This window comes from Numenius arquata, chromosome 11, assembly GCF_964106895.1.
Source record: "Numenius arquata chromosome 11, bNumArq3.hap1.1, whole genome shotgun sequence".
NCBI classification, from domain to species: domain Eukaryota; kingdom Metazoa; phylum Chordata; class Aves; order Charadriiformes; family Scolopacidae; genus Numenius; species Numenius arquata.
The window spans coordinates 43508250-43527593 of NC_133586.1; the positions used below are offsets into that span (position 1 = coordinate 43508250).

At 45.2% G+C, this 19344-nt stretch overlaps 1 protein-coding gene across 1 annotated transcript in view; it reads right to left on the reverse strand.

Moving 5' to 3' along the window:
* FNIP1 (folliculin interacting protein 1) overlaps positions 1 to 19344 on the reverse strand; it is a 70129-nt gene that overhangs the window by 12010 nt on the left and 38775 nt on the right. The window contains exons 3-12 of the mRNA XM_074155811.1: positions 18619 to 18762; positions 14325 to 14425; positions 13996 to 14070; positions 13388 to 13479; positions 10927 to 11010; positions 9841 to 9912; positions 8984 to 9119; positions 8232 to 8433; positions 7337 to 7422; positions 517 to 663 (exon numbers count right to left, since the gene is read on the reverse strand). Of these exons, the coding sequence (XP_074011912.1) occupies positions 517 to 663; positions 7337 to 7422; positions 8232 to 8433; positions 8984 to 9119; positions 9841 to 9912; positions 10927 to 11010; positions 13388 to 13479; positions 13996 to 14070; positions 14325 to 14425; positions 18619 to 18762 (1139 nt within the window). The remainder of the gene's footprint in view (positions 1 to 516; positions 664 to 7336; positions 7423 to 8231; positions 8434 to 8983; positions 9120 to 9840; positions 9913 to 10926; positions 11011 to 13387; positions 13480 to 13995; positions 14071 to 14324; positions 14426 to 18618; positions 18763 to 19344) is intronic.

A 19344-nucleotide genomic window follows, 5' to 3' on the forward strand; every position in this document is an offset into this window, starting at 1 on the left:
TATCAGATTCTCCCGGGTTTATCAAGAACATTCTTCTCTTTCTCAACAACCGCTCACGGCTGTGTCCTGGGGGCAGAAAGGTGAGAACTAATAAAGCAACGATTTCTTTAGTGGCATTTTACAGAAGTCAAGTTGAAGAGCAATTTGCGGTCAGACGATGTTACAGACAGGGCTGGTTCCGAGTGTCTGCCCTCGCTCAGCACACCAGAACTCGGCCTGAAAGGCAGATTCATGCATTTGGTAAGGTATGTTCACCCCCTTCCAGACACACACACCCATCACGCGCTTCCTATGGACACGTTTCAAATGTTTAGTCTCTACCCAGATTTAGAGGATCGTGGGGAAGCAGGCAATTAATGAGATACTTCCTTATTTCTTTTTGGTTTTAAAAAGAAGATATTCATGTATGGTCTTCTGATTATTTGATTACCAGGATTTTAAAACCAGATTCAAAAATTGGTTTGAAATACAACGGCACGAACACATCTGGAATTTAAAAACTAAAAGCCACCATACTGGTTTTTAGAAGCGTTTTCCATCAAGAAAGTGAATTCCTTCATGAAGCGATGGCAAAGCTGGTTCTTTTCCGGTGTCCCCGACATCATAGTAAGCCAGACGGGCTCCCCAATCCGCGGCATCGTGTAGAGATTGCAAATAGTCGTTCTAGAACAAAAAAATAAATCCAGAAAACTAAGTAAAATAACCAAAGGCAGAGATCCCCGTTGAAAGAGTTTAATGCAACATTCGGTTCCAGCTGGCATTTCTACCAGAAACACGATTTCTCTCATCACCCATTACCCAAACCGTGTTGTTCGTTAAATAGTCTGAATTCGCCCTTCCACGGGTGATGGTTCTTCACGCATCTACCTGAGCTCATCCCAAGCCCAGGAACATTCACTCTCAAAAGTCAAGAGCTGCCCTGTTCCCAACGGAGAAGAAATGAATGAATTTTTGTTGTTGTTCTCTCCCTGCCCTCTCTCCGGTTCATTCAAAACCTCCCGAGTTCTGCTTGGGGTGAGTTTCTGCGTATCTGACTTACAACAATACCTTAACTTCCTCCTCGCTTTAAAAAACTTGGTGTATCTGCAGGCCAAACCCACCAGGGTGGGGGTTTGTAGAGCAGGGGACCAGGTCACTTCTTCAGCTTTAAATACAGCGTATGAGAGACAAAGTTACCCCACGGTTTGAAGGATTACACACCTCCCCACATCTTTTTTTTTAACTTTACAGAGGAGAGTAAATGTAGGATTAAAACTTGGGCTTTGCAGTAAAACACCAGCTCAAACCCCCTCAGATTACTGTTAAGCTGCTCTAAAATCTAAACCAAATTACAGTTGTGTTTTAAGTACAACGCCTACATCATGACACGATGGGGACGTGTATTTTCATCAGAGTTAAAAAAGCCCAAAACAACAGCAGCCTGAAAAAACCCAAAACAACAAAGGAAAGGAGCGATCAATTCAGGTTTCTCCCCACCTAATGCACAACTCTCTCTAGAGGAGATTTTTTTGGTTCACAGGACAAAGATTTACATTATCTCACTATCCCCAGTACCTCCCCTGATTTATAAAGGTCTTCTCTGGAGATGTTGGGTCTAAAAATTTACAGTCACTTCCAGCGGGGAAGCCACGGCTGCGCAGGCAAACGCGCTCCAGCAGCGGCTGCCAAATCCTCCCTGGTTTAGTGTTTAAAGTGAAACTCCCGAGGAAGTGAGAGAGAGCAGCACCCGACGGCACCCGTACCGTGCTCGGGGGAGGAAGAAATTATTCCCGGGTTATTTGGCAGAGAAGAAAGCAGCTGGAACACGACGAGAGCGGAGCAGCTCCCCAAAGGGCAGCAAAGGTGACCGTGCCCTGGGACTGCCCAGGAAGAAAGGGGGCGAGGGGGACGGTGGCATTTTCTGCCTTATTTTTCCTACCAATTTTCAATAAATAATCCATCCTGCGTGTTCACAACAGTCAAAACCAACGCGATCTTCCTCAAAGGTTAGATTTGCAGCCACTCCACTGCCACAGGCACAATGGGAAAGCCAGAAACCAGTCGATGGGGCTGGAGTGGGGGGGCGGGGGGAGAAAAATCCCATTACCAGCCCCAGGGGTGGCTGTTTGCTGGGTCAGTGCGGAGCAGCCTCCGAGCTGCTCTCCGTTAACCCTCTGCTGCTGCTCCTCTCCTGGGAGGAAGGCAGAGAGTGGCTCCAGACCCGGGCACGGCAGTCCTGCCAGGTTAGATGTGAGTGGGGCAGGCACCCCACGGGGGTGCCCCGGCACCGTGGGGGGAACCGGAGGGTCTCCAGCAGCACAGCAATCCTGGGACACTTGGGAATTCATGCCTCGGCTGTAGGGAGCTGGGACTAGGGGTGGGATTATTAAGGGAAAGCTTTCTGTTCACAGCCCATTAACCGGGGTGGATGGTGAAGGGGCCCAAAGAAAGGGAGAAACCCCAAGTCCAGGGACGTCAAAGCACCGTGAGTTTCAAAGCTCAAAACAAGTACCAAAATTCCCCCCCCCCCCCCGACACAGCTGACCCGAGAAGCTGAAGATAAATCCAACAACCTCACATAAAATACGGCTTATTTCTCCTTCCTATGCAAACTAACCCCAGCCAAACCTCCCGCAGCTCGGCTGTTTCGAAAAAAAAAAAAAAAAAAAAAAAAAAAAGAAGAAACTACTTCGATACTAAACCCAACATATTAAAATATTTGTTTTGGTTGAAAAGATAGACCGGGTCTTGTGATTCGTTATTTACTATTCTGGTAACCCTGGCTGCATCTGCAACTGATAGTGTTTCCTCCGAGCGCGATCAGCTCGCCCTGGCCGGTGGCCAGCAGGCATGTGACTGCAGCGCAGGGAGCCCTCCGTGCCAGCGCGGGCAGCCATGGCACACACACCAAGGGCAAGGATTAACCGCTTTCCAGCCCCGCAGAACAGACGGGGAAACACGCTCCTTCCCCCAGAAAACCCCAAAAAATAATAATAATTAAAAAAAAAAACAAAAAACCAAAAACCAACCTCACCACCACCACCACCCCATCCCCCCAAAACGAAACGCTACAGGGAGGTTAACTGGATTTGAAAAAACAACAGTCATTAAAAATCAAGTTGACCCCCCTCAGCCATCTGCAGCAAGATGCCCCCCCTCCTCGGCACTGCCCACCCCCCTGCATGCAAGGGAAAGCTCGGTTAATGAGAGACTCTCTTCTTCTGAGGCTTCCAGGACATTTAAAAACAGTTTACATTTGGAAATGCCTCTGGGAGGCTGAACTCCAGGCTGGAGCTGACGGGAGTCTTGGCCCCCATGACGGGTGCAGCAGGGGCTGGGGGAGCTCCTCGGGAAACACCTTTGTGTCTTGACAGCGAAAAACAAACAAAAGGAACCCAAGAAAGCGCAGCCCGGCCGATGGAAAATGAAGGGCTGAGCACAACCCCCCCTGCAATCCCTCTGGGGTTCGCCTGCCGGGCGGGCGCAGATGGCAGGGAGCGAGGGGCACGGCGCGGCACGGCCACGCATCCCTGCTTCCTGCTCCCCCCCACCCAAACACACCCCCACAAACCTCCCCAGCCTCCGGCCTGGGCTTCGACACCGGTGCTGGGTGACTTGCCCTGGTGCTGGGAGCATCCCTCTGCAGTCCCCTTCCTCCCCAAGGGAAACGCCGGGGACCCCCAGCACCGCGCTGGGAGCTCTCTGCTGTTTCTGAGCTGCGATATAACGGCAGAGCTTAGCATCTCCTTAGGGATTCTTTCAAAAAAGAAAAAAACATCAGAGGTTTGTACAGTTACTTAACATGCATTTGCTCCCTATCCTCATTCCCTCCTTCCATAGGTGACTTTTCTCAACCTGGAGAAGAGAAGGCTCCGGGGAGACCTTCGAGCCCCTTCCAGTCCCTCAAGGGGCTCTGGGAAAGCTGGGGAGGGACTCTGGATCAGAGAGGGGAGCCCTAGGAGGAGGGGGAACAGATTTAAACTGAAAGAGGGGAGATTGAGCTGAGATGTGGGGAAGAACTTGTTTGCTGTGAGGGTGGTGAGAGCCTGGCCCAGGTTGCCCAGAGAAGCTGTGGCTGCCCCATCCCTGGAGGGGTTCAAGGCCAGGTTGGAGGGGGCTTGGAGCAACCTGGTCTGGTGGGAGGTGTCCCTGCCCAGGGCAGGGGGTGGCACTGGGTGGGCTTTAAGGTCCCTTCCAACCCAAACCATTCTGTGATTCCATGATTTTTCCGTAAAAAGGAACCAGAAAATGAAGGCAGTAATTGCTGCAGTTGGTGCCCATGGGACTCCCGTGCTGGCACAGGGACCAGCCTGCGCCGCTCAGTTCACAGCAGCATAAGCTGCTTAAAAATTAGTGGCATAAAATAGGATCAATTTTGGCTGCCAGAAAGCAGAGAGAGGTGTTTCCCTAGGCCTTGTGTTCGGTGTTCCCTTGCCAGCCTGCGTGTGTGCCGCACAGGTATTAGTCAGACGCATAATCTGTATTATCAATGTGCTGCACTGGCCTCGGGGGCCGGGGGAGTCGAAATGTTTATGCAAGTACAGTGGCTTATTTCATAAGTCATGTGTCTGCACAGCTGACATCTGAAGAGAGTTTTAAGCCTCTAAGTCAGGTGTTAATAGCTAAAACCATCAGTGCTTTAGAGAATTAAAAATTGCTGTGAAGTGAATAATGATGCAAGGGTAGGCCTGGAGCTGGGCACCAAACCGATGGCAAATTTATCAATAGCATCAATTTGCAGAAGCAGCTTCGGCCTTTCAGAGAAGGCAACTTTGCTTTTCCCTGGATGAGAGAAGAAGAGCAAAGGAAAGGGTCTGTTTTCATGTCTTATTTTTTCCTCCTCTGCCCCCAGGACCAGCAGGTAAATGCCTTTAAATGCCTGGCTGCCCCTGCAGTAGTTCCTTTGCAACAACCCTCCTTGCCAGCTCCCAGGCTGGGCTACAACCCCAGCACTGTCCCTGCAGAGGGGGACTTTTGGGTGGCAGAAGGGTACGGTGACAACCCTCATCCTCCTTCCTCCCTCCTCTGACCAGCACGGCCATGCGGAGCCGGTCCCCCCCGCCCCACTGATTTGAGGTTATTCTAATCACCAGAGGGGCACGCACCAGCTACACTTGAGAGCCTCTGAAAGTCTGGGTTTAAAAAAAACCATAAAATTCTCCTTAAAAAAAAAAACAACCCAACAGGCAGACTGCAATGAGTTAAACCAGCAGAGGATTACGTTTTAGAAACACCAACCCACTGAAGTCAGCACCCTTCTTCCCTCCAGCACAATTTGCTAAGAGGGCAGGAATCAACACAAGTCTCAGGTTCACCGAAGGACTCGGGCTCCTGACTTCCCCGTGACTTCAGCGGGAAAGCAGACGCCTAAAGAGATAATAGTGGCCTAAATGGGTTTGCTGAACCTGTGCCAAAGCATCTTTGCATTCAGCCTTTAGGATTTAAATACGCTTTTTTTTTCCCCCCCTTACTAGACACATATTGCATTGCTTTGAAAAGCAAGCGGCTCCTGTATGTTACAGAAATGCTTTTTCGCGATGGCAGCGTGACCTGCCAGCCCGAGACACGGGGACCTTGCCCACCTGCAGGACCAGCCTGGGCTGGGGGCACCAGCTGGTGCGTGTCTCTAAATGCACTCGCTTAAAATAAAAAAAAATTAAAAAAAACCCAACCAAACACCAGAATTGCCAAAGTCTGCTGCCCCAGGAAATTCATTTATATGAAATTAAACTGGATTTAATTTACCTCGTTACACTATTAAAGAGTAATATTTATATCACCATGGAAACCTCTGCATAAAACCGGTGGTTGGACACATGCTCCCAGTGCTGGTTGCGCAACGGCCGTGTCATGTGAATGATCCGGTCTCCCAGTGGCTCAGGACGGGGGGTGCCAACCCTCCCATGGATGGGGGGGACATTATTTTCCTCTCCTCAGCCCCGACAAGAGCTGCCTTCCTCATCCCATCCCAGCTCAGCTTCCCTCCAAGGAGAGAAAAGCCAGCAAGGGGGGATTTGGCTCGTGTTTTCAGGGTTATTTTTCCTCCGTTTGACCGGGGATAGGCGCCCCTCCCCACCGCTCTGGAACTGTTTAACTTGGAAGGACAAAGGAGAACAGGCAAAGTCCGCTGAACGGATCTTGAGGGGGAATGTTTGGGGGGGAAATTTTGGGAAACCAGGCGGGGAGGTGGTGTTACCAGGGGGCAGGAATGAGGAGAGGTGGCTGTGGGTGAGGACGGGGAGGAGAAGGGAGCTGGGGGGAGCGGAGGAACCACGGTGGCTGCTGAGAGAGTTGTTGAACTCGTCTCGGGCCCCTGGGCAGGATCGGCGGCTCCCAGCAGTCACGAGCTGCCTCTGCTCCAGCTCTTGGCACTGCTTATCCCCATCCACCTCACACCGCAGCCCCACGTGTTCCCTCTTCCCTGCCTCCTGTCCCTACCAAATGCATCCTCTGCCTTCCCCTCCCAACTGCACGGAGCTGAGGTTCTAAAAAAATAAAAATAAAATTAAAAATCATCCATGGCCTTCAGGAGGTAAGCGGAATGGTAGAAAAATAAGCGAGCCCTCAAGATCCTTCACTGTTCAGTGAAATACATCCTGATGTCAGGATTTTCCTTCTACAACATCAGAGCGCTGTCCTCTATAACGTCTTGAAAAAGCAGCTCTGCACTGGTTGTAAAAGGAAGCACCCTGCCACTCCCATCGGGGAGGAGATGAATCACTTGAAACAGACGTATTTCATCTCAATTCCCTCCCCATGACTTAAACTATGGAAAGAAAATACAGTTAAATGCCAGGGATGTGCTCATCTGCCTTACTTTGTGTACCAACTGTTGAATGGAGCCGCTCTGCGGGTACAGATAGCGAGAGATTAGAGAACTGCATTTTACTGTGGGAAAAAGATAGTTCTCTTCCTTAGTAGCTGGTTATTTGAAACGCCTTTAGAGTGGAATTTAGAGCAGGGTAAAGGTCTTGCTTTGCTCACACATCAGGAAAATACACCCAAGAGGAGGATTTCCCTAACCTGGGGCTTTGCAATTCTTTTTCCCCTCTCAACGGGCCATAAAAGACAATTTAAGATGTTGCTGGAGCTTCGTTACCACCTAAAGCACAGAAAAACTTGATCATCTATGTCCTGTTCAGACCGAGCCCTGATGGATACACACACTTGGCAAAAATCTAAACACACAAACAGATCATAATTGCTTGCTACCGCTAATATCTTCATTGTACTTACTTTTGCAGAAGATTTTAGACATTTTAAGTTGCTTATCCTGCACTAAGGCAAAGATCCTTCTAAAACAGACAGGAGTGCTTTTGGAGAAACAGACACAGAAGAGAGGAGACAAACTGCTCACCTGAATTCATTAAGGGCATCAACAATTCTGTTATATGCCAAACTCCGCTGACTGGCATCAGCTGATCTACGACTCATTTTCATAGCCTTGAAAACAATCATTAAACAGATAAGTAACACATAGCTACAGAAGCACAGAAAATGGAAAACAAAGTCATGTGTTTGGCTTTATCTTTTCATGCAACTAGTCATGCAAATAAATTTTTTTTTAAGTGATAAAACGATGGTACAAGTGCCAGCTTTCCTATCTGAGGAAAGATACGTGAGGCACATGCATTTGCAGCCTCTGCTTCTTCTGTGCTTTTCATCAGTCAAGGCATAAAAGGGGTCAAAGTTTTCATTGCAGTGGCAAAAAGTAACCACCAAGTATTTCCTAGAAGAGAGATTTGAAGCATATCTCACCGCACGTTTGAAATGTCCATCTTTGAAAATTTCCTACATATCAGAATCAAGCGGTAAAATAAAGGGAAAGGAAAATGCTCGATATTTATTTACAGCCCGGAATAGCCTAGAGATAGCGTCTTACTCTGAGATGCACTAGACTCAGACACAGCTGAAACCGGGAGGTAGAGGTGGCCTTAAAATCCCTTTTTCCCCCTGGGCTGATCCAGGCCTTGCTGGGAGCTCTCGCAGCCCAGCGAGTGCTCGGGCTCTCAGCCATCCCTGCAGAGTAACGCCGTGTGTTCTGTCCTCACCCCCTGTTCCGCTTTTGCTAGCAATGAGGAACATCCTCAAAGATGTCGTGGAGCAAAGCTCACGCCTGGTGTAATTCCAATACCCCACAGCAAGGCAATCCCACTTTTTGTAGACCGGCAACAAGAGTAAGAAATGGAACCTGACAGCTGGGGGGAACACGCAGTGCTACAAGTGCAAGAATCAAAAGAGAGAAGGTTTACCTGCTCTATCGCGCTCTTCAGTTTGTTCATGTGACTCTCAAAAAGAGGGAAGTGGGAGAAGAAGAACTCATTAAATTTGTTGTTTTCATCTTCGTCTCTTGAGAGTGAAAAAATAACTCCAATTGCTATCTTTTTCTTCCTAACAATTCCTGGGCTGGGACCAGAGCTGTCATCTGACAAGTTAAAGCTTTCATCCATGGACCTTGAAGCACAGAGAAAATAGAAAGTTAATGTAATCCACTGCTTAAAGTTGCACATTGGTTTCCCGTGTAATTCGATTCTTGAACGTTTCCCTCCAATAAACAACTTTTGTTGGCACGTGTTGTCAAATCATCACCTTTGATAACATCCCCTTTGCAATTTTTTACAAGCAACCATTAATTGATTCCACAGTCACAAAAGCTGGAACCAGATTCAAAGCGTTTGTGGGATTAGAATACGGTTTTCTAGTTCTTTCCCATCTCTGCCAAGAAATGTGTGTTGTGAGTAGGATTTTAGGGCTTCTTATCCTCAAAATACAGCCTACAGGTTTACATTTTGCTGAAGGCTTTCGTTAGTGCAAACCAATGGATGCCACGAAGAAAACAAGATACTAAAAAAGATCAGGCTCTGAAGCGCAGCCTGACTTACACCTCTGTAAATACCCCCGGGAAGCAACAGGAAGAGCAGATGTACGTATGCGAGAGCAGAATCAAGCTGACAAGGGTGGAAAAATCTATGGGCAGGAACCAGCATTTTCATTCCCAGCTCACCATCGAGGGAAGACGCCGTTCTCCAAGCTGGTAGTCTGGCTGCGACGCCAACGCCGCTGGTAACTGCTCGCACAGCTTTTGTTAAACGAAGAGCCCGGAGATGGAAATGGAGTGATGAGCAGACTGCTAAGAGATGCTGCAATAATAAGAGGAATAAATAAAAAAATCTCTCCAGAAGAGAGGGCATTTGGAAAATAATACCAGCAACTAAAGGAAGACCCTCGAGATAAACTAGTGTTGGTTCTTGAGTGTCTTCTCTTTGGCTTATCTATGATTCTTATCTAAAAATAACCAGTTTATAATAACATTAACAAGATATACCAGCACTACAAGGGTGGGACGGTCCTGCAGCTTTACATAACAGGCAACACACAGGCTGCACCGCGCTCATCAACCCCGAGTATCGGGAAATAAATTCTGTGTGGAAAGGGGTAACGTTAATCCCGTCGTTATGCGCCCAATATCCTGAGTTTGGGGGGAGGAGAGGGGTGTTGCGGAGGCGAATCCATGTTTTGACATTACCATCCTCCTCAATTTGGAAAGGAGATGACAACAAGTATCATTTAGAAATGCCGCAAACTCATTTCAATATTTAATTTGGCTTGCTGATTTGCAGCATGCTTTAATAAACCAGACGGCTGTTCAGATTCCCTCCTTGAGGTTCCTAATGCAATACTCTTGATGCCTACGCATTTGTACATATACACACAGGTATGCATTAATGCTTGTATACAACAAAACACAACAATCGCATTTCAGCGCAGGAAAAGCTATGTGATGATGTTTAGACATCCCAGTGAGGAATATTACTGAATATTTTTGGAGTCTACGGGGTTAACACGTGGAACTGCCATTACCAGATCTCGCTATACCGCTGTCTCTGTCCTCGTTCTGCTCCCTCCCAGGCATATCCATAGGGTTGCTGTGAACTGTAAAACACGGAACACCAATTAGCAGGGGAATATACAGTTCCTTTCTTGTTTGCAGATCTCCGTGTAATTAATGAAACAAAAACATGCTCATTAATTCAGATCAACAGCACTGCACAAGGCCATCACCAAGAAAGGCTGCTTAGCTGAACAAGCCACAACACTCATCTGAAAAGCTTGTATGTATTTTTCTGAAGTCTATACACCTATTTTAGTACAAACTAAAACTAGTACACTTTGTTTCTTTACACAGATATTTTTCAATGGAATTTTAATGCGCCAAAAGGATGTCGGTCACGTAGGTACTACACAGTGTATAGACAAAAACCCCACCAAAACCCAAAATAAACTGGACTTCTTTCATATACCAGCTTTCTTAGGCATTATATATATAATTTTAAAAGGATTTTGCAATGCTGTCTTGAAGAAAATAAATACTTTTAAATTGTGAGCAGTGCATTGGTTGTTCAACTAAGCCATAAGCTGTCCAGATTCACAGTCTGCACATACACAAGATCAAAGTGTCTCAGGCTCAATAGTCTTTAAATGTGATATATTTTATGACTATCGTGTGAAATAAAAGCTACTCAGCCATGGAAACAAGACTCAGCCACTGTGAGCAAGAAACTACCATTTTAAATGAAGCTAGGTTAGCTTTAGTTTTTACAGTTTGGTTGAAACAAGTCCAGATCAAAATAGGTGGACACTATTGTGAAATATTATTTCCAGAAATAGGAAATCCACCATTAAATATTTAAGTTTTCGAAACAAAACACCACAGCCAGCCAACCCCAAGGAGGACTATTAAAATAAAATAATGCTAAAATGCTGTCCTCTGGGGAATCAGAGCACGTATCCAAAAAGGTAAAAGCACAGACATCACTGCCCATTTTTTGTAATTTAGAAAAAAAAAATTAAAAATATCTTATTTCCAGGGCTAAACTACAAACCCCCGCAGTTTTGTCACACCAGCTAGAACTAGCCCCACCGCACAGCACACAGCACACTGCAAACCTGCAAAGAAAGAGGCGCTCCGGATGAGGCGGAGCGGACCTTGCTCTGAGAATGCCCGCCTGGGGCTGCAAAGCTGTGAAAGACCTACACGGCAAAACGTAAAATACACATGAAAGAATGAGGTTAGTAAAGCAGAACAGTCCGGAGGGAGGGGGCCAGGGCAGGGAGAAGATATAAGCCAACATAAACGCAGACTAACGGATGCAGGAGAACGGCTCTGAACAAGAACATCGATTCAAGGATACGGCTCGCAGTTGAACTATATCGCATTTATAGAATTAAAATAATAGACCCAGCTTTACGCTGTCTCCCATACAAGGATGGGGTTTCTCTCCGAGGGCTTTTTTTTTTAAGTCGAAAAATGATTAATTTATGCAGGCCCAAAGCCTAACTCGATCACAAACAGGAGATTCATCGTGGAGTACAATGTTTGTTTTAACATCCACACTGGCGGGGTGGCCGAGGAAGATGACGGGGAGAAAGGGGGAGAAGGCAGGCAGAAATTCGTCTCAGTAGAACCAACTGAAAATTATAGGCTAAAGTAGCTTTTCTGAGAACAGTCAGCACATCAGTTTAGTGAAATGATCATATAGCAAAATAAATGTTAGCAGTCTTAGTAGTTCACTTTAAGAGTAATACTGGATTGTAGATATACCAGGGAAAGAGTGTATTGACTGTAGACAGAGCCAGGAAAAATGCATGGGTATTTTTAATGAGTTAATTGCCAGTCCCTCTCCTAAATGTGAAGCTACTGCTCAAAGTTTTCCGATTGCACAAAACAAGAAAGCTGCACCTCAACCAACCTCCCTTCGTTCTTCACTCATTAAAGGAAAGGACGTGACCAATGCTGTGTTTTGTTTGGTTTTTTTTTTTTTTTTTAAACCAGCATATCTAAAAAAAGCAGCTGGTAAATAGTTCCCAACCAAAACACATAGAGCCTTCTCCTATCACGGGCTGGAGTCGGGAACAGCCTTTGCTGTAGAAGAGGGTTGTGAGAAACGCTGCAGTTACAGATTAACTTCTTCCCCTCCTTTACCCACGGTTCCCCCCGCCCGGAAACGGGAACTGCAAACAAACATCCTCAAACTGACTCAAAACTCCTACAGCTCAGTAACAAAGAAAGTTTCAGTATCCTCTTCCAGCAGGCGATCCTGGCACTTCTCGTCGAGGTGCCCGTCCCTCCTGGCCACCTCTGGGGACACTCGTCCTTTCTGCTGGGTGGGGAAGAGTCACCCTCACCCAGCCAGACACAGACGAACCTGCGGCACCAGCTACACCTAAATCGTATTGAGTCCACGGCTAATAGTTGCATTATCTGAACAGGAATTCGCAGTTTAGATCACGCCGGTGAGACAGCAAACTTTTGCCAAACGCAAACCACAGCAAAACCCTAAAAGGAGATGAAGTGAGTTCCTCTCTCTTAGATCGGGCACCTCATTCACTGTGAAAAATCACAGCTGACGTCTGAAAGGAATAGTGAGTATCAAGAAAAAAAATCATCTTTTTAACTTTCCTGACTTAGTAAACCCAGGAAGCATTTAATAGATAACAGGTTCTTAGGGCTTTAATTGGCTTCCCTTATAAATGGACAATTGGGAATGATTTTAATGAAGTATACAGCTTTTGAGCCTGAAAAGCATCTAAGCCCATGCTTAGGTGTATTCTTATCAAAGTCAGCGTCAAGGAGAAGTAAACACACCCAATGAATAAGAACCATGTCTAAGCCAGAAACCCAGTTAGAGTAATAAAGTCATGAAATTCACTCCTTTCTTCCAACCCTAGAAAAGTGTATTTTCCATACAGCGATATTCTGGAAAGCAAACGTTAAGAAGCAGCCCCTTATTCCACCTACAACAGACGTTTGCTTGGAAAGTCAACAATCTAAACCAAGGGAAAGAGCTCATCAGGCTCCTGCACTGGACAGCCAAGCACAGGACCTTTCCTATCAGCTCAACTGTCCCCCCGCCCAGGGGAAAAGCCAAGACTTTCCCCTTTCTCTTATCTAATGTTCTCGGAGCCTTCATCCACAGCGCTTCCACCAAGGCTGAGAACCAAAGATGCCAGATGCGGCCACACGTGCTCAGGCGGCCAGAGTACAGGACAGAATGAAAATTATTAACGAAAATAAAACTGGGGAACTGAGCCAGGCAGAGTCAATCCTGCCTGATCTGAGACATGCTGCTTAGAAAGACTGTCATTTTCCAACATTTTCTGTATTTAAACTTATCTAAATATTTGTTATGTATTTTATATACATGTATACAGCTGGATATATTGAACCACTGCTAACACCTTGAACTGTCTGATTTATTTTCCTCCAAATCCCACCAACATTAATTTTCTGTTGTGTCTTTAGTGTGTTTTTTTTTAAAAATTTGATTCTATTTAGAAGACTTTCATATACTATAACCTACGATTACGCAGTTAAAGATACCAGGAAATAAAATCTGTTTGTAATTACCTATATTCCCAAGAAGTCCATTCATAATTGTACTGTGGTCAGGCTTTAATGTATTGCTGTCTTGATTAATGAACTCAAGACTGTCCTGCAACCTGTAACAAACAAAGATACAACAAAAGCAGTGATTTACATTGCAGGAGAATATAGTGTTACTTCACTATAGCCCAAATGGAACGGACAAGATAAAAAGAGGCTTCCCCTAGAAAAAGCTCTCGTAGCCTGAGCCACCTTCTCAGGTGGGTCAAATAATACACAGGAAACTAAACGTCGAACCCTCTGAAGCCAGATGTTTCTGTAACACCTTTTTCTTCACCTTGGACTGAATTCCCCAACTCCAGTGTTCTGTCCTCATCCCTTCTCCTGTGGTGGTTGCAGGTACTTTTGTACCTCACAATATCAAGCTTCACCAGCTCAGCAGTAAAGGAATGGTTCATTCATTCGCTTAAAGCAAACAGAGGTGAAGACAACCAGAAGGGAACAGTGAGGACATCAGTGACAGGATGTAACAGATGAGGGAACGAGGAGTTGTTTTTCTAGAGAAAGGGTCCAAAAGTGTTCTTTACACTCATCTGCTTATGTGCGATAGATACAATTTGTAATGGACTCACGTATTCAGACTTCCGTAGATGCTGCTTCCAGTGCGAGCTGTGAAAACCTTGCTGAGCATGAGCTGAGGAGGTGAGCTGGAGGACAAAAAGGAAGTTGTCAGTCAGAAACATGGTGCCAAGACAAGCTTTGCTTTCCATTTCACAACCCTCCGGATTTTATACACCTAAACGTGGCATAACAGCCTTTAGTGTCAAAATTGACATCAGAACAACTTTAAAGCAAACCCAGAAATTCCTTTTACTCTGCATTTGTAACATTCAATTCGTTAGAAATTAGCACTGAGGAGTAAGTCTTCTGAAAAGACCAGCGGTAAAAAAATTAAACTTACCGGATTTGGTGAATTTTCAATGTGGAGCCCTTGTAGCTCATGGCCACAGAGCCAAACATCATCTCTCCAAGCATGTTAGCATCTGAGGAGCACCGAGAACCCTGCAAAAAAGGCAACATAGAACTAAGGAAAATATCCTTTATTTAAAAGATAAATATGCAAAATATCTTGCTATAACACTGTTGAATACGCCGAGTTGACCAGTTCAATAGAGATAATGCTGGCGTAGCAAGTGGTCTTCACACTGGCTGTGAGCTAAACCACTAAAACCATCCAACAAACCTAACTCAGCTACAGGGGGTGTGGTAACACACTTTACTGAGTAAGAACCATTAAACCTAAACCTTGTGTCTGCTTGACCAGAAGAATTACAAGTTCACTGGAGATCTTATACAGACGGTGCACCAGAGCCAAGCTGGACCAGTGCTTTCTTGACAACAACTGATTTATAAAACACCATCTGTGGATAAGTTATATTTGATGCATCTTTCCCTGGTGCTCCTGTGATGGTACCAGCAAAGAGCTGTAGCATCATGGTGCCAGGCTCCAGTTGGGCAACTCCTGCTTCTGGGTTGGTGAGAGCTTGCTGTATGGCGTAATGGCTAAATAGAAGGAGGAACGTCACTGTGCTGCATCACAGGCTACATCAAATACTGCAAACAAAAACCTAAAATTAACAAGTTACTCAGGGCAATCAACTGGAGATGACTGCTCAGCTGACAGTCATCTTATTTGTATGCCTTCAATGACTGAGATCGCCGTCCCTTTATCCAGGGCTGGTGCATCTCTAGGCCACCAGAACAGTAGTGCTGCCTCTCCGTTTGTGCCCCCTGAATAATTTAAAATATCGTGATCACTCACTTACAGAGCTCGGGTTCAGGTGAGGTGCCATGGTTCTGTGCAAAAGAGCAATACATTTGCTCTGAGGTGCACGATTAATAACATTTCCTTGCAGTACTCGTTCCAAAAGGTCCCTAGAACCCGCCACCAAAATAACCTCGTGCTTGGAAAATGCTAAGTGCCATTATCTCCATATCCCTTTACCCAAAAATCTGAACAACCAGGATCCTCACCCAGATTCCTTCACAGGAATTTATCTAAGTATTTTCCCCAGCGTCAGAGAGTGAGCTCAGAGCACAAGCAAGGACAGGGTGTCCACACCACGGATTCCTACCAGCAGCAAGGAGCGATATGAAAATGCCCGTTTGCTGTTTCTGCTCCCGCCGCCCCCCGGAACAAGGGCAGGAACAAGGAAACGCTCATCAGCCAAAAGGCAACACACTTATAACACTTTTCAATTTTTAGCTGTCCTCAAGCACTCTCAATTAAGACGACGGTACTTTAACAGGCAGACTATTAACCTCCAAAATCTGCTCTCAGTGCAAGAAAGATAGGGGATGACTAAAAGCAGCAACAGCAGTTATAAAAATGAGGATACAATTGCAGGGTTTGTTAGTGTTCACATGACAGGGCAAAATCTGGCCATTAGATGGGTTTCAGAGAAATTTGCATCTTTACCTCCCAGGGTATCACGCTGCCCAGGTGCACTCCTGGCAGTACTGGAAAAACTAGACTTCAAAATCAGGCAGTTATGACCCAGCAGCTCCAAGGAAATCTAAGCATAGATGTTAATGGCTCTAGGAAATAATAGGTCTGGCAGCAGCACGAAATCTCGAAGTAAGGACACTGCAAATTACTAGAGCCGAATGTTATGATAGTTATTTTTAAATCTGTTGCAGATCTCCAGTTGAAGGACTCATTCTGAATAAACGTCAAGTCCTTGATGGCCAGTTTTGGTTTCAACTTTTCTGCTGTTGTGAAAATCTAATTCTAAAGCTGAAAAAAAATACTTTTATCTAAAGTATTGATTTTCTTTGTCAAGCAACCAAATTAAAAAAAGCAAGTGAAAAACAGCTGCTTTCAAATTTAATTATAGGGGTTTCCCTTTCCTCTGAGAGACAGAGACAAGCCATGCTGAAGGCAAAGAGCATGATGAGATGCACCCACGGCCTGTTTCAGTCTGGCATTTCATCTACACTTAATAACAATAATTTTACCATGCATAACAGAAAATGCACGCATTTAATGCATTTAATATGGAGACACTGCTACAGCTACAGCTCAACTCTTTGGGCCTTCAATGCTGCAAAATAAAGGTCACTCAAGACTAAAGTAGAGTGCAATCAACTGAAGAAAGGGGTTAAATATTAAAAACTCAAACAAAAAATAGCCAAGGAGCATCTGGCAAAAAGGGCACAACCTCCGGCACTGACAGCTTGGCCACAAACCAATTCCCCAGGTCGTATTTACCAGCTCCCATAAAAACCGAACATAAAATATCCACAAATGTTTGTTATTGCACATTAGCATATTGGAGGTAGTAAAATTTGCAGGATTTGGAAATTACATTTCTGAATATAACATTGACCACATTTAATATTCCACTTACTGTACATATTCTCCTACCGATAACTAAGATGTAAATTAAAAACACAGCGCAGAAATAAATGTCAAATGTCGTGATCAACAAATCAGAAAGACATTCAGTCCCGACTACACCGACAAGCAGGGACAGAGGTACCACTGGTGTCAGAACGTGCAAATAATCATGGGCGAGCTTAGAACCATATGCAGTTTCACCTTAATGGATTCTAATCACATTTGTGAGGGATCTGGATAGGACATAATTAAAAATATGGAAGCCTGGAACAAAACCCTGTATTTCACCTTGCAATTAAAGTTGATCATATATAGTCAAAGCGTATTTAAACAAGGAAACATAAAGAACTATTTAAAAAGTCCTGCAGCATTGTATTATTTGGACTTCCATTTTATAGCTTTAAACAAAACAAACAAAAGAACTTATAAATACCGCAAATACATTTGGTAACTTCTGAGGTTACGAGATAGAGCAGTTACAGAGGATAGGAAATGCCAGGCTGAGCGATATCTGGACGAACTTACTCTGGCCCTTCTGCATACCTGATACAAAACTTTTATTGTGCAGTAAAGAATTCTTGTATTTACGGCTCTCTCCTCACGTGCTGGGGAAGCCTGGAAGGAGTACGGGGAACACAGTAGAGAGTTGAGAACAAATAGGCTGCGGAAAACCAACTTAAGCTGAAAGTTTCTGGCACGCTTTCTGGGCCGGTCACAAAGTCACACATCACTTCAGCTCAACTGGGTAAGACTCTGACGGAGCAATACGCGTGAGGAAACAGGGACTGAAAAGGGAAAACTTTCCACAGCTTTAAAATACGCTGTCATGCCAACCGCTAAAATTAATTTCCTTTAATAACGCTGACCATTGTTTGCACGCAGCCTGCCCAGTAGGAGAGACAATTTCTGGATAGTGGGGGGCATCATTTTTCTTGGTGACACAATGCACGAAGGAGGTTATTTTGTGCTGGAAGGAAGCTGCTGACAGAAACGTCTCTTCCTTTCATAACCGCAGCTACATGCCCTTCCAGGAAGGGAGGAATGGAAAACAGATCTTCAGCCACCTCACTAAAGCTGTGGAAAAGAGTGTGATGAGAAAGAGAAAACAAGAATACGCAGCTCGCCAAATATAGCCAGAGCTAACGCGACAGTGAGAAAGTCAGCACTGAAAGGTTCTTAATTTATGTCTATGGTAGATTAAGACATCAGTAGTACTGTACTTCAGAATAGGTTGTGGAGATAGCAGCTTCCCTCAAACACACAATTACTTCATTACAAAGAGTAGAAGGGCTTAGTTCTATTTTAAGGTGGCTTAATATAAAACACTTGTGATCCATGGAAGGAGAGATGACAGAAATATATCCGTGTCAGATGACTGTAACTGCTCTCGTGGCCAAAATCTCTTATGTAAAATGGAACTCAAGTGCACTGAATCCCTGTTACAAAGCTGTTACAGGGACTATCCCTACAGACAGAGCATTTCTCTCTTATTTCCCTGGCATTTAGCAATAAAGTAAAATAAACTACCTCACCTATGCCAAGATAAGATGTTTGTGCCAAGTCTGATGGTACCGAACGAGTGTTATCACCCAGGTCATAAGACAGAACAAAAGCCCTGGAGAAATCGCTGCCGCTCAAGAGACATCCCGAGAGAACCAGCTGGTTGTGTTTAGACTCGTTCAAACCCAAGCTGCAGAATTCAACGCTACTGAGTCAGAACCAAAGTCTGATTTTGACCAAAAACTGCTCTCCGCCGCCAGCCTCTAAATTCAAGAGGTTTAAAACATTCAGGACCTCACCTGCCGTTAGTATCTGACATGGGTTACGCAAAAAAAAAAAAGGAAGAGCGACTCACCTGGTATTTGGGGCATTGCTCTTTTGGATCAGAGAACGAAGATGAGGAGTTGATTGAACTGTCCAGGGAAGAAGAGCTGTCTCCTCCAGGCTTCAGTTGGCAGCATTTCCCAAAAACTCTCACCTGAGCATCGCTGCAGAGTTTCTGAAATAAAGACAACATATGGGACACACTAAGACCCACGATCCAAAAATCACTGTTTAGCAGCGTTGTACTTACCTGTTTAGGTGAGATGTTTAACAGCTGAAAGGCTTATACCCCAGGAAAACAATTAAAAGAATATTCGTTAGTGTGTCTCTTGCAGCCTGGCTGTATGAAAGCTGAGGTGTTTTACTTCCAGCTATCCAGGAGCTAACAGGTCACTCCAACTCCTTTTTCCTAAGCAGCCATCTGACTCTGAAGCTTTACAAAAGGCTTTTTCAGACCCAGGATTAGGAGAAAGGATGGTACCGATGCTCTCAAGGGAAGGATGGCAACAACAGGCCCCATCTGTCCCCATCTCACTGGGACGGAGGTGACGCCGCAGGGTGACGGGCACAGCCCTCCAGAGCAACGATGCCGGCCTGATCATGACAAGGAGCAGTTCACAGCGTACAGGAAAACACAGTAATTAGGAATAAACAAGCAGTAATTCCAGAGAGATTCACATTACGAGGATAGGTGGGGAGAAAAGATACTATTTTTATAGGTCTCTCCCTAGCTGTGTCTAAGTGCCCTAGTCCTTTT